The 20618-nt window shown below is 39.7% G+C and overlaps 1 protein-coding gene across 1 annotated transcript in view; it reads left to right on the forward strand.

The window, feature by feature from the left end:
• Positions 1-1975: 1975 nt before the first annotated feature.
• The window catches only part of PSMA8 (proteasome (prosome, macropain) subunit, alpha type, 8), a 21536-nt gene continuing 2893 nt past the window's right edge, over positions 1976-20618 (forward strand). The window contains exons 1-5 of the mRNA XM_010828942.1: positions 1976-2077; positions 10688-10814; positions 12359-12483; positions 15303-15425; positions 20437-20556. Coding sequence (XP_010827244.1) covers positions 1976-2077; positions 10688-10814; positions 12359-12483; positions 15303-15425; positions 20437-20556 — 597 coding nt within the window. The remainder of the gene's footprint in view (positions 2078-10687; positions 10815-12358; positions 12484-15302; positions 15426-20436; positions 20557-20618) is intronic.

The following is a 20618-nucleotide window of genomic DNA, read 5'->3' on the forward strand; positions in this document are numbered from 1 at the left end:
GATGAAGCATAAGCTGGAATCAAGATTGCAGGGAGAAATATCAATAACCTCAGATATGCACATGACACCACCCTTATGGCAGAAAGTGAAGAAGACCTAAAGAGCTTCTTGATGAAAGTGAAAGAGGAGAGTGAAAACATTGGCTTAAAACTCAACATTCAGAAAACAAAGATCATGGCATCCGGTTCTATAACTTCATGGCAAATAGATGGGGAAACAATGGAAACAGTGACAGACTTTATTTTCTTGGGCTCCAAAATCACTGCAGATGGTAACTGCAGCCATGAAATTAAAAGACTCTTACTCCTTGGAAAGAAAGTTATGACCAACCTAGATAGCATATTAAAAAGCAGATTACTTTGCCAACAAATTCCGTCTAGTCAAAGCTATAGTTTTTCCAGTAGTCATGTATGGACGTGAGAGTTGGACTGTAAAGAAAGCTGAGTGCCAAAGAACTGCTGCTTTTGAACTGTGGTGTTGAAGAAGACTTGAAAGTCCCTTGGACTACAAGGAGATCCAACCAGTCCATCCTAAAGGAAATCAGTCCTGAATATTCACTGGAAGGACTGATGCTGAAGCTCAAACTCCAATACTCTGACCACGTGATGTGAAGAACTGTCTCACTGGAAAAGCCCCTGATGCTGGGAAAGACTGAAGGTGGGAGGAGAAGGTGAGGACAGAGGATGAGATGGTTGGATGGCAACACCGACTTGATGGATGTGAGTTTGAGCAAGCTCTGGGAGTTGGTGATGGACAGGGAAGCCCAGCGTGCTGCATTCCATGGGGTGGCCAAGAGTCGGACACAACTGAGCGACTGAACTGAACTATCTGTGTTAGGCACTGCTCTATAGGCAGTAACACATTATTTCATTTTCTCTTCACAACAACCTTATGAAATAACTATTGTTATCCTTGTTTTACAGATCAGAAAACTATTTTTCACCATCACTAAAAGACTATTTTAATGATGAGAAATATACTTGCCCAAAGCCACCCTGTTGGTTGCAATGTCAATATGAATCCCTGAATGTGTCGATTAATCCTTGTCAACATTTGAATGCTATATTTATTAAATGTATGCTATAACACACTGTAACACTTTCAAATGTCTTTCAGTCAGAGCTATGTAATTATTTTATACCAATGTCAATTTCCTGGTTCTGATATTGTACTATCGTTAGTATGATGTAACATATTGGGCAAACTAGATGAAGAGTACAAGAGCCCACTCTCTTTTATCATTGTAACTTCCTGTGAATCTATAATTGTCTTAAAAAAAGTTACATACTGTATAATATAACAAGGGAATAAGGGGAAGAGAGAGAAGGAAATTCTAGAATATGAAACCAAACAGAAGAGATTGAAAATTAATTACCACTGGTTCTCTAACAGGTTTGTGGAAAATAAAAATACCTAATCTTCTAAATTCTGGGTGTGTGTCTGTGTGTATGTGTATGTATGTGTGTGTGTGTGTGTGTGTGGTCAGTCATGTCTGACTCTTTGCAACCCCATGGACTATAGTCCACCATGCCCCTCTGTCCATGGGATTTCCCAGGCAAGAAAACTGGAGTGGGTTGCCATTTCCTTCTCCAGGGAAATTTTCCCAACCCAGGAATTGAACCCGTGTAATCTGTGTCTTCTGCATTGGCAAGAGGATTCTTTACCAATGCACCACTTGAGAAAGACCTATTCTCACTATTAAGCCCTACTCTTTGAGATAGTTTTCACAACCCCATCCTGGAGCAATACCAGAGTGGGAAAACCGGGACTCAGGAACCAGGAACTAAGGGTAGCACTGGAACAGGATCACAGTCGATTCGCACTTAGCACGTCTCACCCGCGGTTGCAAACACTTCCGGCGGCGTCTTGAGGAGCACGTAAGCACTTCCGGATAGCACGTGGCCGCAGGCCCTGCCGCTCCTCGGCTGTGATAGTGTGTGGGGGGGCTCAGCTGGAATAGGGGTAGTGGTGTGCGATGGCGTCTCGGTATGACCGGGCGATCACTGTCTTCTCCCCGGATGGACACCTATTTCAAGTGGAATATGCCCAGGAAGCAGTAAAGAAAGGCTCCACCGCGGTGAGAGAGCAACTTTTCTTAGCCATCGGCCCCTGCCTTGTGTCAGGCCTTGATTACTCCACCGTCCCAGCCCATCGCTGGATATGGGGGGACCGGAAAAGAGTCCCCTACGTGTGAAAATTGCCTCCTTTCTGTATCAAGGGAGGTGTTGTTTCTGAAACTAGGGTTGGAAATAGCGGAGTTAAAAGTTGGTAGATTTCTTAGGTTTCCGTTGTTGCAACTGCCATTAACAGTCGCCGTAGACATGTACCTGGGGCGAAGCGGGGCTGGGGTGGGGGTGGGGGGGAGTGTTTTGTAGCCTTGACTGTAGAAGAGACTTTTTTTTCCCCCAAACTTCCAGCTTTTTATTTTGTATTGAGGTATAGCGGATTAACAATGTTGTGGTATCTTCAGGTGGACAGCAGAGGGACTCAGTCATACATATACATGTATCCATTCTCCCCCAATCCCCACTGCCGTCCAGGCTGGCACATAACACTGAGTTCCATGTGGTGTATAACAGGTCCTTGTTGGTTATCCGTTTTGCAAATAGCAGTGTGTACAGTGACCTTCCCAAACTCCCTAACTATCCTTTCCTTTCCCCGCCAAACATTAATTCGTTCTCTAAGTCTGTATCTTTCTGTTCTGTAAGTTCATTTGTATCATTTCTTTTTAGATTCCACATATAAGGGATGTCATACCATATTTCTCCTTCGGTGCCTGTCTGTCTTGTGGAAGAGAGATTAATGCTGTGTCTGACAGTTAGGAAAGAAAAGACTTCTTTCAGCCTGTAGCATCCTACCTGAACGCACACTACCCACTTCCTCAGGATTTGGCAGACACGTGGAAAAGTAACAATTACAGTAAAAATCAAAAATTGAATATGTCTGTCAATGAAATGTGGCCTAAATCGATGTGAAATTAAATCTTGTGGAGAAAAACCGTTGAAATGGCTAACCTACTCAAACATTTTCACCTGTTAAAAATGTTTGTTCAAAAATTTACTCCTGAGTATTTAGCGGCCATCTAGAGATTTTTAAGCCCCCAAGAATCTCCACTCTTTGGCCATTTCCCACTTTTGGTTTGGTTGTTACAAAGGAGAGGATCAGATCAGATCAGATCAGTTGCTCAGTCATGTCCGACTCTTTGCGAACCCATGAATCGCAGCATGCCAGGCCTCCCTGTCCATCACCAACTCCCGGAGTTCACTGACTCATGTCGATCGAGTCAATGATGCCATCCAGCCATCTCATCCTCTGTCGTCCCCTTCTCCTCCTGCCCCCAATCCCTCCCAGCATCAGAGTCTTTTCCAATGAGTCAACTCTTCGCATGAGGTGGCCAAAGTACTGGAGTTTCAGCTTTAGCATCATTCCTTCCAAAGAAATCCCAGGGCTGATCTCCTTCAGAATGGACTGGTTGGATCTCCTTGCAGTTCAAGGGACTCTCAAGAGTCTTCTCCAACACCACAGTTCAAAAGCATCAATTCTTCAGCTCTCAGCCTTCTTCACAGTCCAACTCTCACATCCATACATGATCACAGGAAAAACCGTAGCCTTGACTAGACGGACCTTTGTTGGCAAAGTAATGTCTCTGCTTTTGAATATGCTATCTAGGTTGGTCATAACTTTCCTTCCAAGGAGTAAGTGTCTTTTAATTTCATGGCTGCAGTCACCATCTGCAGTGATTTTGGAGTATACCCTCCTTTAAATTGATATATCCACATTTCTGAAAAACTTTCAAATACTCAGGGTAGCAGTAGTACTCCTGCCAAGGTTTAATTACGTTTAATAATCTTAGTGATTTATAAAAACTAAAAAGGACAAAAATGGCCTGGTGACCAAAAATCTGTTACCCCAAATCTTCCAAATCCTAGCCATTGGGTTCAGGAGGATTTGATGTTTTAAAATCTTTCGAATTTCATGAGCATGTTTGTTGTGTATCTTGGAAAAGAAGACACCAGCTATGAGAATACACAGTGCATTTCTAAGTCTAGCAATGTCTATATTTTCTCTCACTTTCCATACCAACCTAGTTACGGAAGGAAATAATTCACTTTTATTATAAATCTATCAAATGTGAAGTGGTAAAAAAAATAACACTAGAAGGAATCTTATCATCATTTTAAAAGTATTTTTCTATTTAATTGGGCCCTCTAGTTTTACTTCTGTTTTGTAAGTAATTCTTTTAGAATTGTAAATTTAAGAAAAGTCTGATGTAGCTTAAACCAAAGGGGTACCATTTTGATAAAAACAAGAAGTTATATAATCCCCAGCATGGCGTGAAGCATATGGTTAGAAAATAATGCCCCAGTTTTAGAGCCTAAAATAAAGGGAGTAATGGGAGAAGACTGAGGTGTAATAAGAAACCACATTGGCTATTTAAAATGTTTTAAGAATGCTATAGAACTGATTGATAGTTCCTTTGTAATGAGCTGTAAAAGGGTAAGGATATAAAAATACCTATAGTGGGCATTTTTAAAGATACATTGCAAGGAGGAGACAGTTTTGTCTCAGGATTCTGGATTATAATTTGCATCTTTGTATGGAGTTATTCGTTGTGTTTCCTTTAGGGTGCTATGACCTGTCACGTGGGGGTAACGTTTATAATGGCACTTTTTATTAAGATATGTCACAGAAGATTCTGTCTGTAAATGACAGTTGATATGATGAGTTTTAAATAAGCCAAGGTTGGCCAGTTTTGACCAATATGAAGATGTGATATTATTTAGTAATACAAAAGTTATATGGGCTGCAACTAGAGACCCTGGGTTCTGCTTTCTTCTTGATGATTATCTTACAGAATGAAGTGAGGCAAGAGGCCTGTTTTCTTTTTCCTTAGTTCCCTTTTTATATAAATGAAAAATATGTTTGAATAACATTTTAGAGAGGTAATACCTTTCTTTTTAGGAAAGAAAAAAAATGAACCCCTCACAGTATTCCCATGGAAATGATAGGATTTATTATCGTTCTTCATTCTGTCCTTTCTCTGACCCCAAACTGTTATTGGCTCCATATTTCCTACTTTATCAAACCCCAGATCCACAGTCTGGCCATCAAAGTCTTCCATGATCCACTTTAATTAAGGGTGCAGCTTTGTGGTTTTACCAATATATGCTTCTGCCCTTGTAGGTGGGGAGAGCAGAAAACACCTCTGTCACTCTCCATCTTATTCTCTAAGAATCTCTGCATATTTCTCTCCTTTGTGGAGCCATCTCTGATCCACTCCAGTCATCATGGATCTCTTGGTTCTCTGAATTTATCATCTGTACTACAGAACAGTGTATAGTATTTATTATTTGGCCTCATGGGCTTCCCTGGTGGCTCAGTTGGTGAAGAATTTTCCTGCAGTGTGGGAGACCTGGTTTCAACCCCTGGGATGGGAAGATTCCCTGGAGGAGGGCATGGCAACCCACTCCAGTTTTCTTGCCTGGAGAATCCCCATGAACAGATGAACCTAGTGGGCTATAGTCCATGGGGTCGTAAAGAGTCAGACACAACTGAGCGCCTAAGCACAGAACATTTGGCCTCATACTCTCTTTAATGTCAGATATTCTTAATAGTCTTCTCATTTCAACTGGATAGTAAGACCTTGGTAAAGAATCCACCTGCAATGCAGGAGACTCTGGTTTGATTCCTGGGTTGGGAAGATCTGCTGGAGAAAAGATAGACTACCCACTCCAGTATGCTTGGGCTTCCCTTGTGGCTCAGCTGGTAAAGAATCCGCCTGCAATGTGGGAGACCTGGATTCGATCCCTGGGTTGGGAAGACCCCCTGGAGAAAGAAAAGGCTACCCACAACAGTATTCTGGCCTGGAGAATTCCATGGATTGTATAGTCCGTGGAGTCGCAAAGAGTCGGACACAACTGAGCAACTTTCACTTTCGAGAATTTAAATGGTGTAATGCCTTTTGTGTTTCTACTGCAGGATATACAGTGGAGGAGCTGAGAAAGAAGTAAACTACCATTTTAAGTAATACTCATTTTCCCCCACGTATGTCGTGTACATTGTCTTATACCGCATGCTCAATTGATCAGTCACGTCCAACTCTTTGCTACCCCATGGACTGTAACCCACCAGCCTCCTCTGTCCATGGAATTTTTCAAGCAAGAATATTGGAATGGGTTGCCATTTCCTACTCTAGGGGGTCTTCCCAACCCAGGGATGGAACCTGCATCTCCTGCATCTTCTGTGTTGGCAGGTGGATTCTTTACCACTGAGCCACCATTAAGAACAGTGTTTAATCCCCTTTTTAATGTATGTGGGAGCTGTGATTCAGAAGCTTCCATAACTTGGTAAGGGTACCCAGCCAGAAAGTCAGAGTCCATACCCTCAGTTTCTCTGCTTCCAAAGCCTTTGCGCTTTGTGTTGCACCATGTGATTTATTCCATAAATGTTGGTATATTAATTATGTCAACATCTTAAATGTGGAAGCTAGATATGTATCATATAAAGCAATTAACTTCTCTAAGCTTCAGTTTTTTAAATAGTGAAATAGGCATCAAAATAGTGCCTGCTTCATAGAGTTGATTTGAGAATTGAATTGAGGCAATAATATGTGTTCACCATCTTGCAGTGTCTGGTTCACAGCAAGTACTTAGTAAATGGTAGTTATTCTTCTTTACTATCCCTTTGTTTTCTCTTTATCCTTCAATTTTGTCTGTAGTTCTTCCAGCACTTCATTTACTATTTAAAGACATTTTTGTTTAACACTTACACCTGCCAGATGTGGTGCGAGGGCCACTGGTTTCACAGTGGACAAAAGAGACTCAGTCTTTGGCCTCAGAGAGCTTGTTGTCTAGCAGGGATGTTGGATAACGGTGAGTCTATAGTCCTAACAAGGCCTGTCTAAGTATTATAATGGGAGATTATGAGGCATTGTGGGAACTCTAGGTATTAGGTCCTAGGTCCATGGTCCCCATGAGGAAGTATGTAATATTTATGTAGACACCTGAAAGATGAAGTTAGCCAGATGAAAAAGTGGAAGGGGAAAGAGAGTATTATAGACAAAAAGAACTAACGTGACAAGACCAAGTAGGAAAATACAATTGTGGTTCACAAACTGAAAGACATTCAGGATTGCTGAAGCAATGGAAAAATGGGAAGAGGTGAAGCCAGAAACAGGAGCCAGACTGTGGAATGCTTTTAAGGGAATAAGAAGGCTTGAAGGGTTTTGATGTGGCTATTATTGTTCTGCCTTTCTAATAACAGACTCCATTTGTCCCACCAAAGAGGTACTCACATGACCCAAGAAATGTCATTCGTAGTTTCTGTCCTCCTGCAATAAGCAAGGGACAGAAATCTAGCCAGTATAAGTCCATAGAGCAGGACTTTTCTAGCTAGAGATACTGGTAGCTTTTTTCCTCTGGGAGAACTATTGGGATGTGAATCCAGGGTTCCCTTTTTTTTTTTTTCCTGAACAGATAAAGCATGTCTGCATTAAGAGAGTAGAAAGCTGATAATACAGAAGTAAATATTACAGTCCCTAGATCCTTTTGTCCCAAGTTAACTTCTGTGTTATCTTTGTTTGCCTAGTGAGAAATGTTCTCTACTAATACAAGTTTTAAGTGGGGGAGTGCAACATTCCGATTTTCTTTTCTTTTTTTCTTCATATTTTTATTTTTCAAAGATTTCTCAGACTGCATCATGGTCAGTGGATTAGATGAAATCAAGGAAGTGGGGAAACCTCATAGGAGTCTATGGGAGTAGCCCAGATGAAAGACGATAGGAGGTGTTACTAGGGTTGGGGCAAAAAGGGACACACAGCAGATTCTGGAGAAAATTCCATGGTATTGTTGATACGTTGGATGATTATTTGGATGGTTTTGGGGGTTGAGGAAGGAGAAAAGGTATTGAAGAGGGAGGAGTCAGAGAAGGTGCCTCTGTTTCTGGATTTAGTCTCTTGGTATATGGCACTGCTTTTTTTTTTTTTGTAAGGCAATCTGAAGCAGTAATTGACATGCTTGTAGGATCTGTAGTAAGCAGCCTCCAAAATGGCCTTTAATGATCCCCAGCTTCTGGTGTTCATTCCTTCAAGTAACCTTCTCCCTGTATGTGAGCTGAACCTAGTGGGTGGCTTCTAAGGAATGGGATGGGAAAGGTGATGGAACGTCACTTCACATGTTGGGTTTCACATGGTGACTTACTTCAGCCTCTTGCTTGCTTACCCTGGTGAAGCCCAGTTGGCATGTTGTGATTTGTCGTATGGAGGGTTCTGTATAGCAAGGAACTGAGGGAAACGTTTTTGTTAAAAACCCGGTATGGAGCAAAACCCAGTGTGGAACTGAGGTCCTTAGTCCAGCAATCCACAAGGAACTGAATCTTGTTAACAACCTTGTGAGTAAGCTTGTAAAGATTCTCCCCCATGAGCCAGGAGATGAGTGCAGCCTTGGGTGACAGCTTGGTTGCAGCCTTGTGAGAGACTGAACTTAGCTAAATTGTCCAGATTTCTGACCTACAGCTGAATATACATGTTTGGAAATCAAGAAACTGATCTAGGCTCGGAAATACTAATTTTAAAGTGTATCCTTTCTCTCCTCAGCTTAAAACCTATGTTGAAGGTCAAGCAAATGAGTTTTCTTAAGTACCCTTCTTCACTCAAGAAAACAAAATATAGACTACAGACTGTGTAGAGGATAGACTAAAGCCATAAGGGACCTTAATGACCTATGAGTAGTCCACCTTGGCTAAACACTGGGAGGAGTGGGGTGGAAAGCAGGTTGCTGTACAAACTAAGAGTTGATGACAGTATTTGGCCTTGAAAGGGTTAAGAGAGAGAGGCAGAATTGAAATAAAGTGGTCTTTAATATTTTGTTTAAAATAAGAGAGATTTAGCCATGTGTTCAAATGTTGGTGAAAGTTGCTCAGTTTTGTCTGACTTTGCAATCCCATGAACTATACAATCCATGGAATTCTCCAGGCCAGAATACTGGAGTGGGTAGCCTTTTCCTTCTCCAGGGGATCTTCCCAAACCAGGGGTCAAACCCAGGTCTCCCTCATTGCAGGCGGATTCTTTACCAGCTAAGCCACTAGGGAAGCCCATAAGGGAAGCCACAACGGACTTCCCTGGTGGCTGAGACGGTAAAGTGTCTGCCTACAACGCAGGAGACCTGGGTTCGATCCCTGGGTTGGAAAGATCTCCTGGAGAAGGAAATGGCAACCCACTCCAGTATTCTTGCCTGAAAATCCCATGGATGGAGGAGCCTGGTAGGCCCCAGTTCATGGAATTGCAAAGAGTCGGACACAACTGAGCGACTTCACTCACTTCAGATGTTGGTGAGAAAAACCCTGGAGAGAAAGCTGAAGTTTATTTGTTTTTGGCTTTATTTGATTTATTTTAAACTTTTTATTATGGAATATTTTACATTTACAAAGACATAGAGGGAACAGTATAATTAACTTCTGTATACCCATTACGCAGCACCAGTAATTATCAACATTTTTCCAGTCTGTTTAATCTTTCCTGACTTTTTCCTGTCTCCAGTGGAGTAATTTTAAATGTAATTTCTACTGAGATCATTGTAGATTCACATGCAGTTGGAAGAAATAAAACATAGGGGTTCCTAGTATACTTTCTGCATTTTCTGCCAATACTAACATTTTGTAAACTGGTATAGTGTCACAACCAGGATATCGATGTTGATATTTTATTCCAAATTCTCCAATTTGCCTTGGACTCATTTGCCTGTGTACATTCCTGTCTGTATCCACAGTCAAGATACTAACCATTTCCAGCTCCACAATTCCATATGTTGCTCTTATTTAACCACACCCAACTCTTTATTTACCTTCCCTGCCAAACTGACCTATCGATGGCCCTAATCCCTGGCAGCATTCATCTGTCCTTCATGTGTAAAATTTTGTAACTTCAAAACGTTATTGAAATGACATCATACAGTATGAAACTTTGGGGATTTGCTTTCTTCCCTTGAGTTTCATCCACGTTGTTGCATGTATCTCTTTTATTTCAAGTAGTGTTCCATGGTATGCATGTACCATAGTGTTTAATTAACTCTTCATGTATTGGAGAACATTTGTTTCCAGTTTGGAGTTTTTATGAATAAAGGTACATTCATAGCAGGCTTTTGTGTCAACATGCTTTTATTTCTCTGATAAAATCTCCCAGGTGTACAATTACTAGATTGTATGTTAATTGCCTGTTTTATAAAAAGCTGCCAAATTGTCTGCTCTGGGCCCTAATCCTTATCCCTCCTGTGAGATGTATGAAAGGGCTTTCAGGATTTTATCTACTTGACCTTCTAGACTGCTTCTACTACCACCAGTACTGGTACTGCCCATTTTACAAGAAATGGTCATGTGTTCCCAGCATCTTCTTTCATTTGGGTGAACATTGTCCTGTTTTTAGATAGTACTCCCTTAGGTGTCTGAGATTCGGACAGTCGTGTAGTTTCAGCACTGGTGGTGTGTTCTTCTAGTTTATAGCTATTTGCTTTGAGTTTAGGAAATAGACTTTCTGTAAGCCTATACTTGTGTGTTTTATTTTTCTTAGACGTCTGTTTTTCTCTTTTATACTGAAGGTTTAAAGAAAAGCCTTTTCCTGTAAGTCATTTGTTAGAATAATTTGATTATAGGCGTTAAAATGGCCAGCTCATTCTTTTTTATAATGACTCAACAGGTTGGAATTCGAGGTACCAATATAGTTGTGCTCGGGGTCGAAAAAAAATCCGTTGCCAAGCTTCAAGATGAAAGAACTGTGAGGAAGATTTGTGCCCTTGATGACCATGTCTGCATGGCTTTTGCAGGTACTTGTGGGCCTACAGTAATGATGCAGAGTATGTTGATGTAACACAGCTGGCCCCACGGTAGCTGTTACATAATATACATACTTCATAAATATACTACACTCCATTTCTCACTAAACATAAATAGTATGTCTTATATTTTTTGGGAAAGTCACAACTCTATAAACCAAGATTTCTGACAATGAGTTTTCTACATATGATACTTTTATTTTTCTATAGTTTTGGATCATATCAATATTTACAATGTAAAGAAATACTGTACTTCAACATCTCCTATCATATTTTTAAATGGAGTGAAGCTTTTAGCCTATAGGGTAAGCTAAGTCAATCTATCACCATTTCTTTCTCTCAGATAACCTTTGCAAAGAGAAAAGAATCAATTTTTCTCTTTAACTGAGTGTCTGATTATAATTCATACCCTACTCCTGAGTGTTAGAGTGGTTCTCAACAGTGGCATGTTCTGACAGCTGCTGCTTTGTTGGTTACTGTTAACTATCTTCAGGAACTAACCATTCTTCCAGGTTTATAGAAACACATTTTGAAATGGTGTGGAAGGGAAACAAGAGTTTGTGACTGCCAAAGACTGATTGGTTATGTGAGAAACGGCTGTTTCAGAGATTTTGTGAATGAGTTTTTTGAGCAATATGATATTAAGAGAGTGGAGAAAGAAAGTAAATGGTGATGAAAAGGTCAAATGCCATAAAGTCTTCAATAGAAATGTTTGTAATCATTTGAATCCATTTAAGTTTTTGGTCATTTTGATAGAAACATCTTCTATCTCCTCTTAGAAGTGTTAAGAATTCATCACATGATGTTTTGATGCGATAAAGGCAAGATGAAGTTTTTTCTTTCCTTCTTTCTTGGTTTTTGGCTCTAACCTTGTGGTATCCTAGTTCCTGACCAGGAGTCGAACCCAGGCCCTCAGCAATGGACATGCCAGAGTCCTCGCCATTCGACTGCCAGCAAATGCCCTTCTTTTTCTGTTTTAATGTTCTTCATTTTCAAACCCCCAATCTTAGACAAAAAGCTGACAAGCGGCATGTCACGGTCATGTTGAAAGCAGATTGAGTTCGTGTTTGATAATGAAGTTTCGTTGTTTTCATAAGAAGAAATCCAACTTAGTTTATGTTTAGGTAATAAGTAGCTTGGTTCTGGAATCAGGATAGATGGTCAGCTTTTGAACAAATCTGCCACTGATACTGTCTCAAAAAAGCTTTTAAAATTTGACTACAGAGTTTTTTTTTTAATTTAATAAAACCTAATAATCAAACCAGCTACTGTAAATTAAACCATCCTGATCTTTGGGAAATAGGTTACTTAACCTTCTTGTTTAAATATTATTTAAAACAATTTTCTTTAAAAAGTAAATAACAATGGATCAAATGAAGGAAACAAAGCAACTTAGGATGAGTGATACTCTACTTCATAAATTCTTTATTATGGACATATATTGGAAAAAACAAAGAATGTTACAGGAAAAATAGCATGGTGGCCAAAACACTTTTAATGAGGAAGACTTCATTATTCTTTGACTGTTTTTATAGGCCTGACTGCTGATGCAAGAGTAGTAATAAACAAAGCTCGTGTGGAATGTCAGAGTCATAAGCTTACAGTTGAGGACCCAGTCACTGTAGAATATATAACTCGCTTCATAGCAACCTTAAAGCAGGTAAGCCAGTATTCCAACAGATTTCAAGTGTTCTTTTTTCCACCATGATGGGTCCTATCATGGGAATACTAGTCACTCCAACCATTCAGTCTGTTAAAATGTACTAAATTCCTTATTATTTCTCATTTCATATTCAGATTCTTATTCCAGTGGAGTGGATTGATTTGATCACTAGAAATCTCAATCAGTATCAATTCTGATAATTAAATATTAAAAAAAAAAAGAGTGACCTTTTAAGGAGATTTCTGTAGTTCAGAGATGTAGCAGTAAGACACCATTTTTAAAGTTATCCACAGAAATACCTGATTCTTTCATCTACAAAGCTAAACACAACTGATCAGGTTTAGAAATTATGTCTTCTGAATCCATGTGTAGATACATGATTTGACCTTTAGTATAATCATGATGCATACAAATATTGCTTCATTTATTATCATTTTCTTTGCTATTTATCCACAGCAGCATAGTTCTTACACTCACCATCCTAACTATATAGTACTGTTTCTAATTGCCGTCTCCTGATGATTTAGGTTGCTCCAGGTTCTTCTTTCCTTTTCTCCTTCCCTCCCTCACTCCCTCTTTCTGCCTTTCTCTTTCAGTCTGCTACTTTAATAACATTATTCTATCTTGGTCACAGTTTTTTCTTTTTTGAGTTATATTGTTAAATTAATTTTCAGTCTGGGATTCCTAGATTAAAGGTTGAAATTAGTTTTAAGACTCTTGTTATATGTAGCTAAATTGCTTTCTAAAAAGATTGAACAAATTTTTATCGTACAACTAGCAGTACCTAAATATTTCCCTAAAGAATCATCAGCATTGGGTTTTTCATTTTTCTTTTATTTTGCAAATAAGTATAGCATAGCATTGTAATAGTTGTTTTAATTTGTATTTTATAATTAGTAGTGAGGTCAATTTTTTCCCCACATGTTTGTTTGCTATTTTCATTTCTCCTAGTGTAAACTGTCTTTTCTTTTGACAGGCACTCTGGCAGTTAAGAATTTGCTCCCAGGAGCGAGAAATGTGGGGTTTAAGTCCTGGCTTTGCTACTTCCTAGTTAATGCCCTGGGCAAATCATTTAGCCTGTTTTGCCTCAATTTCCTTATTTATAAAATTAACATTACAATGTTTGTTGAGTTGCAATATATATAGTACACTTAAAGAATTTAGAATATTTCCTGGGATGAATTTTACTATTTGTTTTTACATAGAGATTTTTTTTATAGGTTCTATATATTCTAGATACTACATTTTTAAATTTCATACTTACAAGAAATGGCCCTATTTTTTTTTTTTAGAATTTAATTCGTTTCAACAAAGTTCAACATTTTTATATTGTTCTGTTTTTCTTTCTTCATTGCTTTGATTTTCCCAAGTTAAAAGGTACTCACCAAAAGCCAAGGTAGAGAAGATTGTGTACACAAGGTTCCCAGTTAAGGTTTTTAGGTTTTCTTTTGGAAATATAAAAACTATTATGCATGGAACATTTATAGAGACACGCATTGTGAATCTGTAACAGTGGCATTGCTACCGAGAAGCCTGAGGCTCTGGAACAGAAGTTATCCTCATGTACAACTTTTGTTCTTTTAAATGATTTTACCCTTGTGCACGTGTTTCTTCTTCACACTGGGGATGCAGCTTCGATCCCTGGTGGGGGAACTAAGATCTCACATGCCTCTCAGCATGGCCAAAACAAAACAAAGTGGTTGCTTAAGCAAACAAAAGTTTCTTTCCTTTAAGGTATGTTTACAAAACATCTACTTCATACCTACGTGTGAACTAGGAACTTTAGGGAATAACAGAGAAAAAAGACAAACCCTATTCTTTCAGAGTTTATGTTGCAACTAAATCTAAAGTGGCTTTGGAAATTCCCTGGCAATCCAGTGATTACAACTCAGGCTTCCACTGCTTGGGGGTGCAGGTATTTCGAGCTAAGATCCCACAAGTTGTATGGCATGGCTGAAGAAAAATCAAACAAAAAAACCCCAAATTTAAAGTGGCTTGTAAATATATATATAATAACATTAAAATTTTTTTAAAAATTATGTAGACAAGTCCAAGAAGAAAGCTAGTCTAAATACAGGCCAGACTTCATACAGTTGCCTACAAATGTGGTCCTGAGTTTTCTACCATGGCTGCCTCTCTGCACAACTTCTGTGGATGCCAGTCTCAGAATCACTCCCTAGGACACAAATTTAGAAAGTTCCTAGCACCAAAGTAAAAAGATAAAACTGGTTTCCAGTGCCCCATTGTCAAGAAAAAACATGCTTTGTCTTCAACAGAAGTTTCTTGTTTTGAGACTGAAAGAAATGTCTTAGTTGGATTTTTATGTAGAGATAAGAGCATACTGAACAGAATATACTTGATAATAATAGTATCAAGTAAGAATACTTGATAATAACAACAGTGTCCCTCACAATGAAACCAAGGCCGTGCTTCGCACAGCTCACTGAAATCAACTTTGTTGAGAACCGAAATGACCTGACAAGCACAGTTCTCTGCAATAGGAAAATGGTTACAGTCTAGTTATGCTACCAAACTTACATAAGGCAACAGGAAAACAAATTTGAGACCATACATAAGAAACTTACGATTTCATTTTACAAGACTGTCAGTATTTACTTTTTAAAATTTTCATCATGGATTGAGGTTACTACAGAAAAGTTCAGCAAGAGGATCTTGAAGTTATACAAAATAGAAATTAATAAAAGATAATTTTATCAGGAATACTTTATATTAGAAATTGTTATTTGTTAAGTAATAGTGTTGTCCTTTCTTTGGCCTCATACAGAGAGTAGTCAAGAAAACATTTTATTTTTCAGAAATATACTCAGAGCAATGGACGAAGGCCTTTTGGTATATCTGCCTTGATTGTAGGTTTTGATGATGATGGTATCCCAAGATTATACCAGACTGATCCCTCTGGTACTTATCATGCTTGGAAGGTGAGTCAGGAATTTGTTCATGTCTTTTAGAATTTGAGGGTTATACTTGTTGGATAGCATCACCGGCTCAGTGGACATGAGTTTGAGCAAACTCTGGGAGATAGTGAAGAACAGGGAGGCCTGGCATGCTGCAGTCCAGGTCGCAGAGTTGGACACAACTTAGCGACTGAACAACAACTGCTGAGAAGCATTTTTATTTCAAAGTCAGTTAGGAAAATAATGGAGATTGCGTAATTGTTGGCAAGTTTATTTATCATCTGGGTCTGAAACTGCTTTGCTGTGGTGTTGTAAGGCCAGGTGGTGGAGGTGGGAGGGTGTAAATAGCGCGAGCATGCGCGCACACATGTACACCGTGTCATCCTCATTTCACTGATTCTATGTATTGCACTTTCTTATAAGATTTTGGTTGAAGGAAGCATTATGCAACTTAAAAAAATCATCTATAACAAAAAATCTTGGAAACTTTTTTATTCTATATGTTTGAAGTAATACTCAGGAGTTAAGTGACTTTTTAAGTTTTCACCACTAGTTAATAGCAAGACTGGAATTAGAACTCAGGGTCTCCTGCTTCTTAGTGCAGGGTTCTGTACTCTACTTCATGCTACTTCCCTCAAGCCAGATGATTCTCTCTATAGTATATACATTCTGATATCCAGCCTTTCAATGTGGAGTAAATTCTTGTGGTTTTATTTTTATTTAGGGGTGTGCCCTCTGGCACTTTGTTAAACATAAGGTCAAGTTTCTCTGTTTTCTTTTTTGTTTGTTTCTGTGTTTTGTTGTTTCTTACTCTGACCTAGTACACCACACATCCTGGTAAGATGGTACCGTGGACTGCTGAGAACGGCTGTGTCATCACTGTGTAATGACAACACTTTGCAGTGCTAGGTTGTAGTCTTACAAGGTATGGTTAGAGGACATGTGAAATAGATAGTAGAGATTTTTGCACATTAGAGTAACATGATCTGATTTATATTTCAAAAGTATCTCTCATTGAGAATAGATTGTAGGGCGGAAGCAGGCAAGCAAGTTGCATGCATGCTCAGTCACTTCAGTCCTGTCCAGCTCTGTGCGACCCCATGGACTGTAGCCCACCAGGCTCCTCTGTCCATGGGATTCTCCAGGCAAGAATACTGGAGTGGGTTGTTGCCATGCCCTCCTCCAGGGAAATCTTTCCTACCCAGGGATCAAACTTGCGTCTACCTGCGTCTCCTACATTGCAGGTGGATTCTTTACCTACTGAGCCATGATTTAGGGGACTCTTAATAATAAGTGAAATCAGATTTAGATCAGGGGTGTCGGCCAGTGAAAGGTAGGGATAGATCCAGCCTACTCTGTAAAGGAGGAGAACCCAGAGAGTAATATCCTGGATCCCGAGTGAAAACAGGATTCCAAGAAGAGTTGATCAGCCAAGTCAGCACCACTGATAAATCAAATAAGAAAACCGCTGTGCTATGATTGAATTTGGCAACATGCAGGTCATTGGTGACCTTGGCAAGAACAGCCTGGATAGAGTGATGGTGATAAGCTTATAAGGCCAAGTTTTTTGCTGTGTTGGTAATACTTTAAACAGGAACAAAGTTAGTATGTTGTATACTTCAGAACAGTGTTTCTCAAAATGTATTTCTTTGGATGTTAATATATGTAAGTTAAGCTGTTTAAGGCTAATTAATGTGGGGAGATGTTTTTCTAAAGAAATTTAATAAATTTTCTTAAGTTCTGCATGTTCTAAAAGGCATTGTAAATATTCTAGAAACAGTTTAAGTAGTCCCCAAGATTACTTTAATTTGGAACCCTTTTATCATAGATCCTCTCTCCACACTGGTATTCTTTGGAAAATACCATTTAACCATCATTAAAGGCCATTTAACCATCATTTTTAGTAAGTGCTTTGGGGACCAGCATTTGTTGAAGGGAACAGATGAGGCTGAGGGAAAAGTGGGGCTGCAGTGGAATCTCCGTAAAGGCCTCATCACCCTGTGGGAAGCCCTGGGGCAGGGATAGCTCTTCAGAGTTGTTTCAAGTTGGGATGGGGGATCTGGGCATTAATAGCTCTTCATCAGTCAGTCGTTGGATTTGTCCACCTCTGGACAGTACAAGACCTTAAGCGAGATAGCTCTTGCTAATAAAGGCACCTCTCAAAGAAAGTTAAGAGGTGAAGGCCATGTGCCGTTAGCACTGCCAGCAGCTGGAGGAATAAGGCTTTCATTTCTGAAGGGGAGTAGGGCAGCACATCCCAGGATCCACTCAGAGGTCTATTTGTGAATTACTGTTCTCAGCTCCTAACCACAGGGACGTGATGATCCTTAACATGTAAGGATTTATCTTTCCTGCATAATGAGAAGGTTGAAGTAGGCAGTTACTGGTGTTTGTCTCTTTTATTATCTTAGTCTTTTCTCATGCTCCCGAGGTAGTTACTAGACCTCCAGCCAACATGTCTGCATTATAGGCAGCAGAGATTCCTAGAAGGTTCATCCAGTTACTTCCACTTGTATATTCCTTTTGGTAACAGAGGGTAGGACATGACATTTTTCAGCAGGCACATTGCCTGGAGTTCTGTCACAGAGGAAGAATGAATACTGGGGTTGGCAGCTAATATTCTTTGCCACAGAAAATCATCATTAATCTGGACAGGCAGGCAGGAAAAACATTGCAAAACCATCAAGAGTCTGTTGAAATGAGCTCAAGTGGGTAATGGGGTTGGAGGGAGGGTGGAGTTATAAGTGTGGTAAGAAGCAGCTAGATTTTAGGAAACCAGTCAAATAGGTTAGGGGGTAAAGAATTTTGACATCAGCTATTGGAAGCAGTGGACAGGAAAGTCACCAGGCATTTACAAGGTGACTTTTAAAGGCTCAGTGAGATTTCTGGATAAACCACTACTTTATGTACTTCCTCTCCAGGAAGCAGCCAGTTAGCTGACCAAAACAAACTTCAAGCTAATAAACTCCGAAGTCACACCAGGCCGAAGGGTTTCTCTTTGATCTTAATGAAATTTCAAGGCCACAAACTCCGATTTAAAATTTCATAGCTATTTATTTTAATCTTCTGAAATATAAAGGTATGGTAAAAGTTCTGCGAAGTTCAGTTCAGTTGCTCAGTCATGTCCGACTCTTTGTGACCGCATGGACTGCAGCACACCAGGCCTCCCTGTCCATCACCAACTCCCAGAGTTTAATCAAACTCATGTCCACTGAGTCGGTGATGCCATCCAACCATCTCATCCTCTTTTGTCCCCTACTCCTCCCGCTTTCAATCTTTCCCAGCATCAGAGTCAGTTCTTCGCATTTTGTGGCCAAAGTATTAGAGTTTCAGCTTTAGCATCAGTCTTTTGAATGAATATTCAGGACTGATTTCCTGCAGAACTATATGTTCATGTAGTACAAAAGGTATGTTTTCATACTCACTTCCTAAAAATCTCCTTTGCAATCTCTTTTCAGTAACCATAGTACATACCAGTTAGAACTGGGACATTGCCTATTTGCAGCCAGAACCCTTCAGTGAAAGGATGGGCTTTTCTGCTGGTTCTTTTCACTCTCTGGAGCCATCACAGCAGAAGGGCATGTGGCAGCACAGTTGTATAGAGCTCAAAGCTCAGATTGATGATTTGGTCTACTTGGTTTCAAAGCTCATATCTTCTGCTTACCCACTATATGATCTTGGGCAAGATTACCTAAGCCAGCGGTTCACAAATAGGGGTGATTCTGTCCCAGCATAGGGACATATGGCAATATCTCAAGGCACATTTGGTTGTCATCACTGAGGTAGGGGATACAACTGGCATCTAGTGAATAGAAAGCTGAGCGCTGAAGAAATGATTCTTCTGAACTGTGGTGTTGAAGACTCTGGAGAGTCCCTTGGACTGCGAGGAGATCAAACCAGTCAATCCTCAAGGAAATCAGTCCTGAATATTCATTGGAAGGACTGACGCTGGAGCTGAAGCTCTAGTACTTGCGCCACCTGATGCTAAGAACTGACTCACTGGAAAAGACCCTGATGCTGGGAAAGACTGAAGGAAGGAGAAGAAGGGGACAACAGAGGATGAGATGGTTGGATAGCATCACCAACTCAACGGACATGAGTTTGAGCAAGCTCCAGGTGTTGGTGATGGACAGGGAAGCCCAGTGTGCTGCAGTCCATGGGGTTGCAAAGACTTGGACATGACTGAGCGACTGAACTGAACTAGTGGACAGAGACTCAGAATAGCCCCCCCACCACAGCAAAGTCATCCAGTCCAAATTGTCGGCTCTTTTAACCTTTTCAACCCTTCATTTCTTCCTTCATGAATTAAAGTTAGTAATAGTATCTTTTTAATTGTTTTTGTGATGGTTAAGATGAGATAATCTGTTTAAAATGCTTAACATAGTGCCTGGCACATTAAGTGTTCTGTTAATAAAAATTACTGTTGTTATCATTATCATCACTAGTACTCATCTGGATATTTACACTGAATGGAAAGAACAGGCTATATATTACCTGTAGTCATGCAGCCAGGGAGATGCTTTTGCCACTTCCTTTCATCTGCTGAAAATTTCTGAAGAACAAAGAAAACTGGGGAATGGAACAGAAGCAGCCCTTCTTGCTTACAGTCAGAGGAGATAAAATGATGCACAGTCCTGTTCAAAGAAACACTTTTCTTCTTCACACTGATGCCCTTTTATTTTTCTTTTTGCATCATATTGCAGTTATATATCCTTTCCTCTTTACATCTTTTTGAGTTTCAACTCTTTCAATCTTTTTTGACTACTAAGGACTTGGGAACCGTTAATGGAATAGAAATCACTGGCCAGGACAAGGCATTGGTGTATTTGAAAATAAGTCATGCCATCGTCTCAAATTATTCATATAGTAAATCAAATGAGCTGTTGAAATGTTCCCTAAATCTTCGAACTACAATTTTCACTTAGTAATTATGCTAAGTAATAGTGGAATAAACTCTAAACCCCTAAACTTTACTTAGTAACCATAAATTCATTCATATTGCAGTGGTATTAATAATTATCTTCTGTCTTTCAAGGCAAATGCAATAGGTCGAAGTGCCAAAACTGTCCGAGAATTTCTGGAAAAGAATTACACAGAAGATGCCATAGCAAATGACAATGAAGCTATCAAATTAGCAATAAGAGCTTTGCTGGAAGTAAGTGATCTAATAAAGCATATACAGAAAATCATGGGATCCCCCCCCCCCATTCCGTTGCT

This window comes from Bison bison, unplaced genomic scaffold, assembly GCF_000754665.1.
Source record: "Bison bison bison isolate TAMUID 2011002044 unplaced genomic scaffold, Bison_UMD1.0 scf7180017864498, whole genome shotgun sequence".
In the NCBI taxonomy this organism is placed as follows: domain Eukaryota; kingdom Metazoa; phylum Chordata; class Mammalia; order Artiodactyla; family Bovidae; genus Bison; species Bison bison.